The 12,044-nt window shown below is 38.0% G+C and overlaps 1 protein-coding gene across 1 annotated transcript in view; it reads right to left on the bottom strand.

Annotated features, from left to right (window-relative positions):
- Positions 1 to 1,561: 1,561 nt before the first annotated feature.
- Positions 1,562 to 12,044, bottom strand: part of c5h8orf74 (chromosome 5 C8orf74 homolog) — a 22,052-nt gene continuing 11,569 nt past the window's right edge. Inside the window, exons 3-4 of the mRNA XM_048597059.1 lie at positions 8,598 to 9,001; positions 1,562 to 3,818 (exon numbers count right to left, since the gene is read on the bottom strand). Coding sequence (XP_048453016.1) covers positions 3,621 to 3,818; positions 8,598 to 9,001 — 602 coding nt within the window. The 3' untranslated portion in view covers positions 1,562 to 3,620. The remainder of the gene's footprint in view (positions 3,819 to 8,597; positions 9,002 to 12,044) is intronic.

Genomic DNA, 12,044 nt, shown 5'->3' with positions numbered 1-12,044 from the left:
ATGCTGATCACAGTTTCTTTCCACCTCAGTGTACAGAAGATTCTCCTTCTCAGATGAATGGAGTAATGTATCATTCAGACTACAGACAAAGCCCTATCCAATGTGGACATCTCAGTCAGATTTCAATTCCACAGAATAGATCTACCATGATGCACTCTGCAGCCAGCCAACCTCCACTGCCTCCTTATTACAACCAGATCCAGCAACCGGCTCCCCAGTCCATGAATGTGAGTACATCAGTTCATCTTTCTCCTCCCCATGACCACCATCACCTAGATAATCTGGAACATATCACCCAAGCTGAGCTATTAGGAGAAGTGGACCGCAATGAGTTTGATCAGTATTTGAATACCTCTAGTCATCTAAATCAAGCAGGAATGATAATTAATTCACAGCTACCTGATATTTGTTTACCACGAAGCACAAATTCAGAGAGAAGCCTTATATCTGTATTAGCAGATGCTACTGCAGCCTATTACAATAGCTACAGTAGCTCCTAGAGCAAACAAATAGACTCGTACTTTTCTGAGTAACAACAGTATTATTTACAAAGGTATTTGTGCAAGGAAATATCCTCAGGGCAGTAAAATAAAGTAGTCACACTTTTCACAAATGACAGTCCACAAAACTATTTATGTAGATAAATTCTTATGACACTTACAAAATCAAACAGCTACTTGGCTTGGCAATTCTTGTGTCACCACTTAAAAAAAACTGTAGCTTTTTTATGCTTGTAAATAGGTTAAACTGTATTTAAGAAGTGATTTATAAAAGATGGATTTTTAAAAACCTTTACATATACTTTCTGAATGATTTCATAAATATTGACCTTCTTCATTAGTTGTTATCTTGATTGTTTTATTGCATCCTAAGCAAACACAGAAGTGTAATTGCACCTGATAAAAGGTGTACGTCTATGGTTCGCTATAAATCAGTCTCAGAAGCTGCATATTTCACAGTCATGCAGTCCCATAATGTCAGTATTTACAAATATCATTAATGATGGAAAAAAAGAATTCCCACATTGTCATTAAAAAAAAGTTCACCTTCCTTCATTCCCTTACTACCTACAGTACATGACTGCAGCGGTTTAAGAAGGCAGCTCACCACCTTCTTCTCAACGCCAACTCGAGATGGCTAATAAATGCACCCACAATCCCACATGATTTTAAAAAAAGGCTGATCTGACTTGTTTGTCACTAAAAAAAAAAGCTGATTCATATCTGTTTAAAATTGGTGTTTAATAAACATTATACATTCTTTTGTTGGTTGTTGAAACCAAACGTGGCAGCCCTAAAAATTTTAGATTATATAAAGTGCATTTATGTTTAATTGAACTAAATGCACTATTTTTGCACAGATCTAACATGGCATTTCTAATATCCAACACCAATACGGTTGACTCTAAATTGTCCTCTGGACAATTAGGAATGGGCAATAAATTCAGGCCCTAGCTAGCAACGCCCTCATCCCTTGAATGAATACAAAAAGGTCAAAACGTCATACATAGGAATTTTAAATTGCCTGAAAGAAGTTGTATACCTTGAAAACTCACCAACTATTTACTATACCAAGAAATTAAAACCTTGTATTGTATAGATAATAAAAGACTGTTGTTAAACAAATTTTAAGAAGCTTTAATGGAAGTTATTTGCATCTGGTTACTCAGAAAATGTGCTAATCTATGAGTAGGTGAGAGTGATTAGTATTTGGAAATATTTGGAAACAATGTAGCCTATGCACTTTATTAACGGTTTTATTTGTCAGTTGTATCGATTTATTAAGAATATGTCCAAGTTCTTGAGTATAATTAAAATAAAATGTTTTTATAACACACTTGTTTGAAATCATCCTAACATTTAGATCCTATGTCATTACATTATAACAGCAGTTACACTTCAGAAGTACTTCAATGTCTTTAAAGCACAGTGAACAGTCCAGTGGTCATGAAAAGCATGATATCAAAATAGGGTTTTATTTGTTTCTTTAACAACTATATGTGCTCAATTATTCTTTACTAAGTGCTATCTTCAATTATCAGAAAGTCTTTGTAATTCATTCAGATTGATAAGAAGACCTTGTTTTGATACATTAATTGATCAGCAGTAATTTTGTTCTTAAACTACATCATGTCTGATCGGCAACAGATTTTTTTCCTGCTTTTATAAATGTCTGTAAGAAATTTCAAAATAAAATGTTAACTCTGTAGACATACTAGTGCTGAAATCTATCCATACCTTGTTTAGATGTCCTACTTTACGATGTACATAATATGCATAGTTATTACCCTGTTCCAGTTTAATGATTCACCGAATTTTACTAGCATTTCATAAAATGCATTAAATAAAACTGACGTTTTTGATGGGTTCACAACTGGATTGTAATTCTGATGAAGCTACTAATAATACCAATTCAGAAAATTGTTTTGTTTTGAATTTGTATAGACTTGTGAAGTAAAAGTTCAATTGCAATTTAAAGTCTGTTTACTGAACTAGGTTGTACTGAAATCTGTTTGACTGATTTAGAATAAAATGAAATGCAATTGATTAGCCAACCATGACCATTGTCTGTTTTTCCAAGTTTGGGAATTTGATTCTGAACTGGCGGATGTGGACAGAGCTCTGTTTCCTGCCTGATAACACTGCTTCTACTCTACATTGCCTCTCCATCAGGATGTTTGTGGTTATTTTACTACAGTCATCAGACTGAGGAATGAACACTTGTTGATGTCAATCTGGAAAAACTCACTGAATAACATCATCTGGGACCAGTGACTCCACTAGGAGATTAGAAAGGATTTTTTTTCTGCTAACAATTTGAAGTTTAAGTAAGAGCAGAACTTAATATTTATGATTAATTTGGCTACTAGAAGTTAATTAATAAATACGAGTGAAATTCTAATAACACTGCATGTTGTAGTAAGGATAAACTTTTACAATAAATGTATATGGGTTATAAAATTACTGTTTTATTAAATATCATGAAATTGAGGTTTAAGATTAATTATTATTTCTCATGGACTAATAAGATGTTAGTTATTCCAAATTACTTAAAGTGTAACCAATTCAATAAGGTGTAAAAACCCCATGAAACGCATGAAATATATAGGACAAGATTTAACTCATTCAAATCCCAACAATTTTTCAGAATTAAAATCCAGCATGCTGAGAAAGTTGGGTAAAGAATTCAGACAACTGGATTAAACAGAGCACAACAAGCAAAAATAAATCAGAGTAATTTCAAGACAAATTATTTGTTTTAATACAATGGGAAGTATAATTATAAAGATGTCATTTATTCTTGGCATGATTTAAATAGTACCAAAAAACAGCTCAAGCCATACTTCAAATGCTCACTTTTGTTATTTGGTTAACAGGAAAAATGATGAAAAAGATCAGCATCTACGACATGCATAATATAACCACATCATTTTCAAATATATAAATATACTAATGCAAGTCAATAACCTAACAAGAAATTTCCAATAAATGTGAAAATGAAGATGGCTTTGATTACTGACTTTCATTCAATGAAATAACCAGATTTTTTCACATTGTGCATAAATTTTATTTTCTTCATAAAAATGTCACAATTAATAAAACTGCATCCTTAAAATGTTCCTATTCCTTATTACTCATTCTTTTAGTTTTACTTTCCTTTGTAAAGGATCGAGATGATTTGGAACCTGGAGGGGCTGTGGTTGTCTTCTGGATTTTTAAATCTAGGATTTGAAATGCTGTTTCAATCTCCTTTTGCAGAATTTCAGAAACTACCATTATCTGTATATCATGGGCATTCTTGACAACTTTTTCCACATTCTGAAAATTAAAAAATTCATTGTAATACATTAAGAAACAGTTTCCAAGTCAGTAAGTAAATGCTAAACTAAAAAAGTGAGAGTGAGTTAATCTTTTCAGTTAATCTGCTGGACCTCAACGATAATGAATACACTTCTGAGATTCTACATTTCTTGTTACACAAATTCTGGTGTACAGAAATACTTTTTTCAGTCAATCAAACTGTCCAACAGTTACTATAATTACTTAGTTGAATGTCTCTCTAATGGATGGTTAAATTGCATTATATGTCAATTTTTATACAAGCTAGAACCATGAAGCTTGTAAATTTTGCTTCAGATCACAAAAATAAGACCTTTAGGGATCTACTGATCTTCTGCCATATCAAGTCCATGAGCTGTCTGCTCGATTGAAGGCCTGATGTAGACAGAGAAACATTTTTTTTTCTTTATTCTTTCATGGGATGTGTACATCGCTAGCAAAGTCAGCACTTACTACACTGTCATTTCATGATACTTAGACATTAATCTTGAATCTCAATTTGATACCCAATCCTGAATTGATTGGCAGTTAAGAATCATATTGCTGTGGATCTGGTCGTGTAGGTCAGGTTGGGTAAGGATAGCACAATTAGTGTACCAAATGAGTTTTGACAACAATCAGTGATCATTTTACAATCACCCTTTCTGAGATTAGCTTTCAATTCCAGATTGCATTAGTTGAATTCAGATTTTATCATGGTGAAATTTCAGCACATGTCCCCAACGCCATTTGCCTGGGCTTCTGAATTACGAGTCCAGTGCTATCACCAACTTGCCATTCCCCCAAATGTAGCAAAGTGGCATCTTATACTCAATTTCATATTGATTTTGCCTCCTTATCTCTACTGACCTGCAAGCCACGCATACTCCTGATTGGCTGAAGTAGAGTCCACAAGTTTTCCAGACCAGAGCCATGACCAGGAAGACACAGCATTTGTTAGCGTCAAGTTTTCAAAGCCAGTCAAATACAGAAGCAAATTTACAAGCCGCCTTTGACTTTTAAGACAGGCCTTCAGATTGCATTACCACAAAACAATTTAGTTCTTGTAGTTTCCACCTCGACCTGCCACTCTAATTACAAGTATGAGTTCACCAAAAAGGTTAGCTTTACATACATAAAACACTGTTTTCTTCAACTTGTCTTTAAACTTTGAAACAGTAAGTTATTTATTATAGAAGGGGAGAAGGGCTTCATTTTCTGTCTGAACTAAATCACTTTAAAGGTGAAAATTCAGTGAGAAGGGAATGAGGAGGGGAAAATAATCAAGTAAAACTTCATTTAGCTTCATGAAGTGTCAGTCGCTGGAACTGTATGAGAAGCTCTGCAGGCAGAACAGTCCTGCCCTCTATTGTTAAAGTTGCTAAATGCAACAAATTTTGTTCTTAAGAATTAAAGTTGAAACCTACAGGTTATGCTTCGTGCTATTACTAAATGAATACTTGATCTAGTCACCAAATCCAGAATTATGGCCTGGATTATTGCCTAGTCAGGATGGTTCCTTTTAAAAATCGCACACAAGTCCCAGTTCCCTGATTCCCAACTCCATTCCTGGGACTTCTGCACCCAAAACACCCAACCTGAGTAGAGCCATGGAGACATTCAGCATGGAAACAGACCCTTAGGTTCCAACTCATCCATGCTGACTCGATTTCCTAAACTAAACTAGTACCATTTGCCTGCATTTGGCCCATATCCCTCCAACCTTTCCTATTCATGAACCTGTCCAAATGTCTTTTAAAGTTGTAGCTACACCTGCATCTACCATTTTTCTGGCAGTTAATTCCATACACGAACCACATTCTCAGTGAAAACATTGCCCTCAGGTCCCTCTTAAATCTTCCTCATCCCACCTTAAAATTATGCTCTCTAGTTTTAAACTCCCCTACCTTTGGAATAAAACCCATGCTATTCACCTTATCTATGCCCTCATAATTTTATAAACCTCAGAGCTCCAATATGTCTTAATCTTAAGCAAATTTCTTGGAGTCAGGCCAGCTTTTTAAAGAATTATGGTTCACAGCTCTCAAAGGTATTACGAACGCTGGTCTGCTTGAGAGAATTTTTTGAAAGCTGAATTCAAAAGCTCCTCATCATGTCTCCTATGCCTGGCTACTTCTACTCACCCACTACCCATATCTCTCCCACCATGCTATGCCTCCCCATCCACCAAAGGCCCATTTGTGTCATGCCCATTGAACAACTACATATTGCATTATACCTATGCACCCGATAATTGCAAAAAGATATCAAAAAAAGGTTTTTTAAGGATTTATTCATGCATTATTTTCCACTATCTTAGAAAAGTCTTTTTATTACGGAGGAATAAAAATGTTAATCATCCAGACCCTTTAAAGTGTCAATAGTAGAGACTACAAAGCTTCAAACCATTAAAACCTGTATAAAAGAAAATTGTGCAATTGGCAGCAGAGGGCGAAGCTGTCAATCGAGCAAACTTAGAATCACAGAATCCCCAAAGTGCAGAAAGAAGCCATTCAGCCTATTGATTCTCACTGACCTTCTGAAGAGCATCCTACCCAGACTCACCCCCCATCCTTGCGCCACATTTACCATGGCTAACCAAATTAGCCTGCACGTACCTAGTCACTACAGATAAGTTCACCATGGCCAATCCACCTAACCTGCGCATCTTTCGACCATGGGAAGAAACCAGAGGGCCCAGAGGAAACCCAGGCTGACACACAGAGAATGTGCAAACTCCACGGGCGGCACAGTAGCTAAGTGGTTAGCACTGCTGCCTCACAGGGCCAGGGTTTGATTCCACCCTCGGGCGACTGTCTGTGTGGAGTTTGTACATTCTCCCTGTGTCTGCGTGGGTTTCCTCCCACAGTCCAAAGATGTGCAGGCTAGGTGAATTGGTCATGCTAAATTGCCCATAGTGTTTAGGGATGTGTAGATTAGGTGCATTTATAGGGGGATGGGTCTGGATGGGATGCTCTGTGGGTCAGTGTGGATTTGTTGGGCTGAAGGGCCTGTTTCCACACTGTAAGGATTCTATGATCCACGCAGGCAGCCACCTGAGGTTGGAGTCAAACCTGGGTCCCTGGCACTGTGAGGCAGCAATGCTAACCACTGAGCCACCGCGCCACCCACGGCAGCACTTTTTCAAGTTTTCCAAGGGGTTCATGTTTTCAACAAAGAATTCGATTTCTGGTCTCCCAGCCAAACCTCAATTTGGACTCTTAGGCAAAATTAAGCAATGGTTGAAGCTGGTGATGCAGTAGAGAGTCATAGAGTCTTTCAGGACAGAAACAGACCAGTCCATGCTGACCATAGTCCAAAACTAAACAAGTCCCACCTACCTGCACTTGGACCATATCCCTCCAAACATTTCCTATTCATGTACTTATCTAAATATCTTTTAAATGTTGTAACTGTACCCGCATCCATCAGTTCCTCTGGAAGTTCATTCGACACATGAACCACTCTCTACGGAAAAAATGTGCCCCTTGAGCCTTTTTTAAATCTTTCTCCTCTCACCTTAAAAACAGTCAGTAGGCTATGCCATTGAAGTTTGAACTTGTTTTCTTCAACAATTTATGTCAAGACTGATAAACCTCATGCAGCATATCTATGTTTTTGGACCTGCATTCCTGGTCTTTTCATCTGCAGTTAGTTCCCTCTATTGCCTCCAAAGCTTTTGACTGGAGGGTTTGCTGTCCTCTGCATACATGATGGTTCACTTTCTCTTCATGAACTGCAACAAGATCTCCTGTCAGAGATACTTGGTGCATGTTCTCGCACATATTGGGCCATTCCTCAAGGTATCACAGCTTAGGAATCAGTCTGCAATGGCTTTGACAACTTCTTGCAGGCACAATGCACTTCCCCTCTAGAAGAAGCAGATTGGTTTTGAGTAGCACCAACCACTCATGATATTGGAGTCTCTGCTGAGTTATGCAGCCAATCAACAGCACGGATGCTGCTGTTTCTATGCAACAATCATTTAAAACATCAGCTGGTACAAATTTAATACACAATACAAAGAACAAGCATGGGTCAATTGCATATTGTGATTACCACCACAGTTTTTAGGAGCTAATTTAACCTCCCTATTGGATATGAAAAGAATTCCACTTTAAAATATTTGACTTTTTTAATCTTTTGAATAAACACTGCAAGTGCACTATGTTCCTACTTGAAGTACATTAAGGAGACATTTACACTCCATTACAGTGTCAACACAAAACAGCTTTGCTTTGACCAATGTATAAAAAAGTGACAGTCAGGGTCCAAGTAGACGGAGACTGCTTTACTTGGACAGTTTACTTGGATCTGATCCTGAGTGAAGCCTATTTGCCGACACGTTACCTTTACGGATCCCACACTACCATGATTTGGAACCATGTTGTTGTTCCTTCGTGGTTGCCAAGTTCAAAACTTGGAACTCCCTTTGTAATGGCTAACTGCAGGAGTCTGTACAGCCCAAGAACTGCTATGGTTCAAGATGGCAGCTCACTGACATCTTCTCAAGGAAAATTAGGGATGGGCAATACATGCGAGCCCAGCCAGTAAAGTCCACGTACTCTGAATAAATAAAAAAAAAAGGCTTATCTGTTTCTGCTGGAAGCTTACCTAACATTATCGTATGTTGCCCACCATAATAACTTAGCCTCAGCTGAATTCCTTCGTTTTACTTCCCCAAAAGATTGCCTCGTGGAAAGATTTGTGACATAGTACATTAAAACAGGAAAAAGCAGGAATGTGTGACGGATTAAAAGAAAGCTGGAGCTCACTTACCGCTCTTTTAATCACTTCTTTATCTTGAAATTTGAGATCTTCGTAAAATTTCTCTAGTTCTTGTTCACTTTTCAGTTGCATGTTCTCACGGAAAGCTGACATATCAGCCTGCAACTGAGCTTCAGTCTTACTGAGTTCAGTCATGTACTGCTGATGCTTCCAAAGATCAGCATCTATTCCATCTTTCAGAGGTGGTATTTCTGGAGGTATGTGGACCTCAAGGTTATGCATGATTTGATCAATCTCTCTGGCTTCACACAGTACAAATTGGTAGAGACGATAATGTCTAAAGAAGGTTCCAAAGAAATAATTGACTAATTGTTGGAGGTGACCACGATTCAGTTTATGTTGGTATTCGTTGCATTTATCTCTCAGTTTACGAAGGGCCTCTTGCATAGTTTTTCCTGAAAACAAAAAAAAAATGAAATACCTTATCTCAATGTCTACGGGACGACAGTTGTGCAGGAAATAGAAATAAAGGACGGTAACAAAAATATAGGATGGAAATTAAAAAGCAACATAGAGGGAAAAGACCTGAGCAGGTTTTTGAATCTATGGACCAGTTATGGAATAGAATAGCGCCCACCTGTGCTATACAGAACCTGCAGATTGTGGAATTTTTAGAAACCATGGGTTTCCAAAACAATCTATGGCAGAAGTGTCTTCAAGCAGATTTGCGCAAGTTATGAGGTTTCAGGAACAGTTGCAAAATATCCACATATGGTTAAAGTTCCTTCAGCCCTTGTCAGAGAAGCTGTTCACTCTACATAAAGTGAGAAGCAATGAGGTAAAAACAAGGTATATGAGTGCACTATCAACGGTGAAGAAGGACTTAGATCTAGGTAGTGTATAGTTTACGAATCAGCATGATCCTAAATCTTCCAAGTTACTTCTTCCAGAAGAAAGAATTGTGACACTACACATTAACACATTCAAAAGCAGGTATTTGCTATGGATTAAAAGACTTCTTTGATTTTCGATCACTTTCTCAAACTTGAAATTTGAGATCTATTATATGTGCTGCCAGACTTGGCCGCTGCCAGCTAATGGTTGAGATAGAGAGCTGCCACCGATATTCCTTCCTATACTGGCCGTAAGGACCATTTGGTTAACAATGGTGAATGAAGAACCACTCCTGATTCTTAACAAGAGGTACTTGTAACAACAAGTTATTCCTTGATAACAATATGTACACATTACATGAGTTAGGGAATTCACTAGATAGCCATGCCTCATGGTGCTACTGTGCAATAGTAGTACTGCTTGCTGTGGGCGCTAAATGCTTCTTTTTACAGTTCTCTCTTTCCAGCTTGGTTCTTTCTGGCATTTGTTTAAATTTTCTTTTCTTGCCTACAGGGATTCTTAATTGTTTTCATGGAGCTCTGAAACTGTTGGTTCTCAGCCCAGACTAATTTGCGACTGCTACTACAGATCTTACTTTTCTAAGGACTCTGTAAGAACCAACTGCGACTAGGTATTTACACTCTAACTAGCCCGCAACGTCTTCCTATGAACTTTGGTATGAAGATTTTAATCTGGAGTACTACTTTGACCTGCTGTTCCTTCCTCAAGTTCTGCTCTGCTTGTCTGTTCAAGTGTCTACATGTACTGACTGTCTGAGTATTTGTAAAGCCGTTTGTATTTATAGTAGTAAATTCACTAATCTTCTGAAAATGTTTTCTCCTGAGTTGAATGGATTTTTCGCTTGTTACCTTGAGGCACGTAAGCAACTAATTCACTACTATTAACATAGTACCAAGCTCTGACGTTGTAGACTTGTTTGCCGAGCCGGTGTGTTTGATTGCAGATGTTTTGTCAACCTGCTAGGTAACACTGTCAGTGCACTTCCAGTGAAGCATTGATGTTCTGTCCCGCTTGTTATTTATATGCCTCGGTTTGCTGGGGTGGTTGGCATCACTCCCGGTTCTGTTTTTCAGTGGTTTGTATATCGGGTCCAGTTCAATGTGTTTGTTGATGGAGTTCTGGTTGGAATGCCAGGCCTCCAGGAATTCCCTGGCATGTCTCTGTTTGGCTTAAGCTATTATGGATGTGTTGTCCCAGTCGAATTCGTGTCCTTCTTTGACCTTGTGTATTGAGACCAGTAAGAATTGGTCATGTCTCTTGGTGGCGAGTTGGTGTTCAAAGTTTTGGCAAAGATCTGTAGCTTGGGTTGTGGATGAGGTTGTTGACTTGATTCCCGGATGGTGCAAATTCCAAGTGGAGTAGAATAACATCACTTCATTGGAGGCTCTACTGATGATGTCGTCTAATGTGGTGACGAAACGTCTGAACAAAAACAAGCCAGCTCGGCAAGCAAGTCAACAACCTCATAATTGGTGTTCATGTATCCTTATTGTGAATTTTCTTCCAGTTTGGCCTATATAATGTTTCTCACAGTCCTTGCATAGTATTTTGAATATTACATTAGTTTTATTGGTTGTGGGTATGGAATCCTTTATGTTCTTCAGTAGCTGTCACAGAGTGGTTGTTGGTTTGTGGGCTACCTTGATGCCTAGGGTTCTGAATAGTCTTGTGATCATCTCTGATATGTCTCTGATTTATGGTAGGGTGACTAGTGTGTCTGGCCATGTTGTGTTTTCTTGTGTGGTCTGTCACAGAGGTAACGACGGATTGTGCCATGTAACAAGAAGATACAACACAGCCAGACAGAAACGTAATGGACCCCATACTCACAAACAATAAGACTAATATACAAATACAAATATAATAATATAATATATAAATATAATATACAAAATACCATGCAAGGACTGTGAGAAACATTACATAGGCCAAACTGGAAGAAAACTGATAGTAAGGATACGCGAACACCAACTAGCCACCAAGAGACACAACCAATTCTCACTGGTCTCAATACGCACGGACAAAGAAACACACAAATTCGACTGGGACAACACATCCATTGTAGCACAAGCCAAACAGAGACATGCCAGGGAATTCCTGGAGGCCTGGCATTCCAACCGGAACTCCAAAAACAATACAAACCATTGAAAAACAGAACCGAAAGTGATGCTGACCATCCCAGAGGCGCACTGACGATGTTACCTAGCGGGGTGACGAAACGTCTGCAGTCAAACATACCGGCTCAGTGAGCAAGTTTATAAACTCATCCACAACCCAAGCTACAAATCTTCTCAAAAACTTTAAACCAAGCATTACCAGCTAATGGTTGCTTGCTGCCACTATTTTTCCTTTCTACTTTTTTAAATAAACAAGAAAGATTAAGACAAACCCAGATAGGGTACTGTAAGAAAACAATCAAAGGTTAATAGAAACTTAAAAATTACCAAATTAATTTTTTTAGCATGCTGGTGCAATTTAAAAATAGGAAGTTCTGTTAAACTGTACAGGGTATTAGTGCGGCAGCACCTGGAATACTGTGTACCGTTTTCACCCCTCTATTGAAGAAAATGATATATGGCATTG

This window comes from Rhincodon typus, chromosome 5 (assembly GCF_021869965.1).
Source record: "Rhincodon typus isolate 14 chromosome 5, sRhiTyp1.1, whole genome shotgun sequence".
Lineage (NCBI taxonomy): Eukaryota > Metazoa > Chordata > Chondrichthyes > Orectolobiformes > Rhincodontidae > Rhincodon > Rhincodon typus.
Note: the sequence above shows the minus strand (reverse complement) of the source record. Positions and strands in the feature narration are given on the sequence as shown.